At 60.5% G+C, this 3,188-nt stretch overlaps 1 protein-coding gene across 3 annotated transcripts in view; it reads left to right on the top strand.

The window, feature by feature from the left end:
* The first annotated feature begins 856 nt into the window (after positions 1–856).
* ENAH (ENAH actin regulator) overlaps positions 857–3,188 on the top strand; it is a 103,993-nt gene continuing 101,661 nt past the window's right edge. The window contains exon 1 of one of the 3 annotated variants that reach the window (XM_075147225.1): positions 857–1,088. In XM_075147225.1, coding sequence (XP_075003326.1) covers positions 1,084–1,088 — 5 coding nt within the window. In that variant the 5' untranslated portion in view covers positions 857–1,083. The remainder of the gene's footprint in view (positions 1,089–3,188) is intronic. The other 2 variants (XM_075147226.1, XM_075147227.1) reach the window with 2 other exon arrangements.

Below are 3,188 nucleotides of genomic sequence, written 5' to 3'. Positions count from 1 at the left end.
TGAAAACGTGTTTTAGGCCACACGCCTCCGAGGCCGCTGAGAGGCAACCACGCAAACCCGGAGTGATTTACCTGCCGAGCTCACGCAGCGGGCTGCACGGGGTGCGTGCTTTCTTCCCTGCGCAGGGAGACCCCAGTGTCACCGCTACACCGGCTGCCGGTTACTGGGGCAGAGAGACCCCGGGGCAGGGGCGGGGTGCGAGGGGGAAGAGGTCCGCTGATGCTCGAACCGGCCTTGGCGAGCCCCGAGCACCGCCCAGCTCCGCCGGCCGGGACGCGGCTCCTCGGGCGCCCAGCCCGCCCCTCGCCCGCCCCGCCGCTCCGGGGCGTCTCCCGCGCGCGGGGTCACGGCACTCCCGGCCGGACCCCCCGAGATGGGCCCGGTTCCGCTTGCCCCGGCCCGAGGGGCGGGCCGGGAGCAGGGTCTCGCCGCGGTGCCCTGCCCCGCCTGTCCCGGGCCCCGCAGGACAATGGCACGGGGCCGCTGGGGAAGGAGCTGCCGCCGGCGACCGCTTCTCCTGCCGACCGGCCGAGGAGCGCCTCCCGGGCCGCCGCCGCCTCACCTGAGGGCGGCCCGTTCTACCCCCAGCCCGCCCCGGCGCGGGGCCGCCGAGCCCCATTCACCCGCACGGGCAACAGCCGGGCGGTGGGCGCGGCCTCCCCGACCCGCCCCTTCCTCCCGCCCCCCCCGTCGCGTCCCCTGCGCGCCGCCGCCGCCGCCGCGCCCCCCGCCGCTCCCTCAGCCCCGCCGGTGTCTCCGGCCTCCCCCGCACTCCCCCCGCCCGCCCATTCTCCTCCTCCTCCTCCTCCCCCCCCCCGCGCCCTTCCCGCGCGTTGGTTCGCTCCTCCCCGCCCCTTTCCCCCACCTCTCTCGTCCCCTCCCACCCCCCGGCTCCCCGCGGTGGTCTGGCCCGGCCCGGCGGCGGAGGGAGCGGCGGAGACGGGCGGGGAGGCGCTGGCGGCCGGGGGTCTCGCTGTCCGTTGACGCGCCGGCCCCTGCGGAGCGGCGAGGAGCGGAGCGGGGCGGGGGAGAGAGCGGAACGAGCGAGGAAGCGGGAGCGGCTCCCCGACCCCGGGCAGCACCATGAGGTGAGGGGCCGGCCCCGGAGCGGTCGGGCCGGCGGGGGGGTGCTCCGTGCCCCCCGCCTCTAACGGTCCACGGCCGTGGGGGGGGGCGGCGCTCGGCCGGTGGAGGGGGAGGGGACCGGGCTGAGGGGAGCCCCGCGGTGGGGGAGGGGCCCATTGTTAGTGGCGGGTGGGGGATGGGCGGCCCCGCCGTCCCCGTCCCCAGCGGCGGCAAAGTTGCGGTCGGGGGGCGGCAGCGGGGCCCGGGCCGGGGAGGAGGGCGGCCCCGCTCCGGCGCCTCCCCCGGGCTGGCCGCGGCGGTGCGCGCCGGCACGGCGTGAGCCCGGGTCGCCCGTCTCCTTTCTTTCTCTCCCGGTGTGTTTTTTCCTCCCTTCCCCTCCGCCTTAGCCGGCGCGTGTTGCATTGCAGCAGCAGCTGGGCTTTTCCCTGTGCAGTCAGTACCGAGGCGTCGGGGGGGGGGGATCCCCCTCTCGGCAGCCGGGGAAGTGTCGCGTTTGGAGGTTTCGGATGTAAACACAGAGGTGGACGCGGCTGGGGGCCAGGGGAGGAGGGAGGTGGGTGCCTGCCTGCCTGCCTGCCTTCCCGCAGGGGACTCCCGCTCCCCGCCGGCTCATTCATTTGAAGGCGATTTTCTGCCTCCCTGGCCCGTCCCCTCGCCCGCCCGTCCGTCCGTCCCCCCCAGCTCTTTTTAGTGCCTGCTCTGTTTCCATAATCTTCTTTCTGGATTGGCGCAGGACCCGGTGAGAAATGCGTCTCGGTAGCCCCAGCGCTGGTCCGTCTGTTCGGGGACGGTGTGCTCCCTGTAGGCCTGCCCCTCAGTTAAACGACTGGGAAACCGAGTTACTCTTCTTTTTCTCCCCCTGGAAGATATTGTCTGGCTTGTAGTTGAATTTGAATCTTCTTTGTCTTAAAGATGACCTTAAGTCTTGAGGTCCTTTGGAGTATAGCTCGGCAAGATTTGTGTGATGAAAACCAGCCAATTCCTCTGCTGCAAAAAACTGACGAGCCATTAGAATTCTCTGTAAATTACAGTAAAATCCTAATGACATTTTTTGAACTTTAAGGGTATCTGTCCCCCCTCCCCATGTGTGCACACCTTCAATGGAAAGGGTAGCTTTGCAGCGGGAAGCATGGGAACAAGCTCCCTGCTGTTTTGTTTAGAATTGTGTTCTGCATTTCCCTCTAGTTTTCTTTGTTAACTGTAGGTATTTATGTCCTATGTTATTTTAAGCTTTGTTTGGCTTGTGATAATTTATTTTCACTTACTCATGTTGCTCATGTAGAAGTCAGGTGCCCTGCAAATAAAAAGTTACAACTTACAAAACTTACAGTTCCTATCAAGATCCTTTAAACAGAGGGTTGGTGGTTTTTTTTTTATTATCTTGAAAGTCTTTAACACAATGACTGCTGTTAATCTAGCAAGAGTTGGCATAAATATTTTGAGAAGCCCCATATAAATTTGGTTTTTGTACTGGCAAAAAGTACTTTAATTGTGCAGCTGATGCTGAGTGAAGTAAGCTGCACCAGCAAGACTGCACTTTCGCAGATGTAACTGTATGTGTGCTAGGACTTCTGCCAGCTTGGAGGGAGCACAAATATTTCTCTTAACCAGCATAACAGGAAAGTGTCTAGGTTGAACCTACCCTTAGGTTGCTTATTTAGATGTTTGAATAGTTGACTTGAAGCAGTTAGTAAATATAGGCAAATGAATATATTATAGGTCTGAAACTTTCTATACCTGCTCATGAGTGCAGAGCATTAAGCTGGTAAGAGGGAAATGTCGTTGCAAGTTGGATGGTCGCTGTGAGTGGTCATTGGGTATTTCAAAGAAATCTGACTTCAAGAACGCTCAGTTCCAAGGCTTTCGGAAAAAGAAGCAAACTGTACCAATTAAACTACACAGGCTAAGAAAATGATGTGGTTAAAGAAGTATTTTCTCTCTATAGAGGCACTATTAAATTGACTCAGTTTTGTTTAATTGGTCCGGCTCCAGTACAATGGCAAGCTTTCACTGCATATTCTCTCTTTGGACTTGTTTAGACTAGGATTGATGGTATATTTCTGAAACATGTTTAAACAATGTCTTCACGCTTTATTTTGTTC

Source organism: Calonectris borealis, chromosome 3 (genome assembly GCF_964195595.1).
Source record: "Calonectris borealis chromosome 3, bCalBor7.hap1.2, whole genome shotgun sequence".
Classification (NCBI taxonomy): domain Eukaryota; kingdom Metazoa; phylum Chordata; class Aves; order Procellariiformes; family Procellariidae; genus Calonectris; species Calonectris borealis.
The sequence above is the reverse complement of the archived record's forward strand: the minus strand, read 5'-3'. Positions and strand labels throughout refer to the sequence as shown.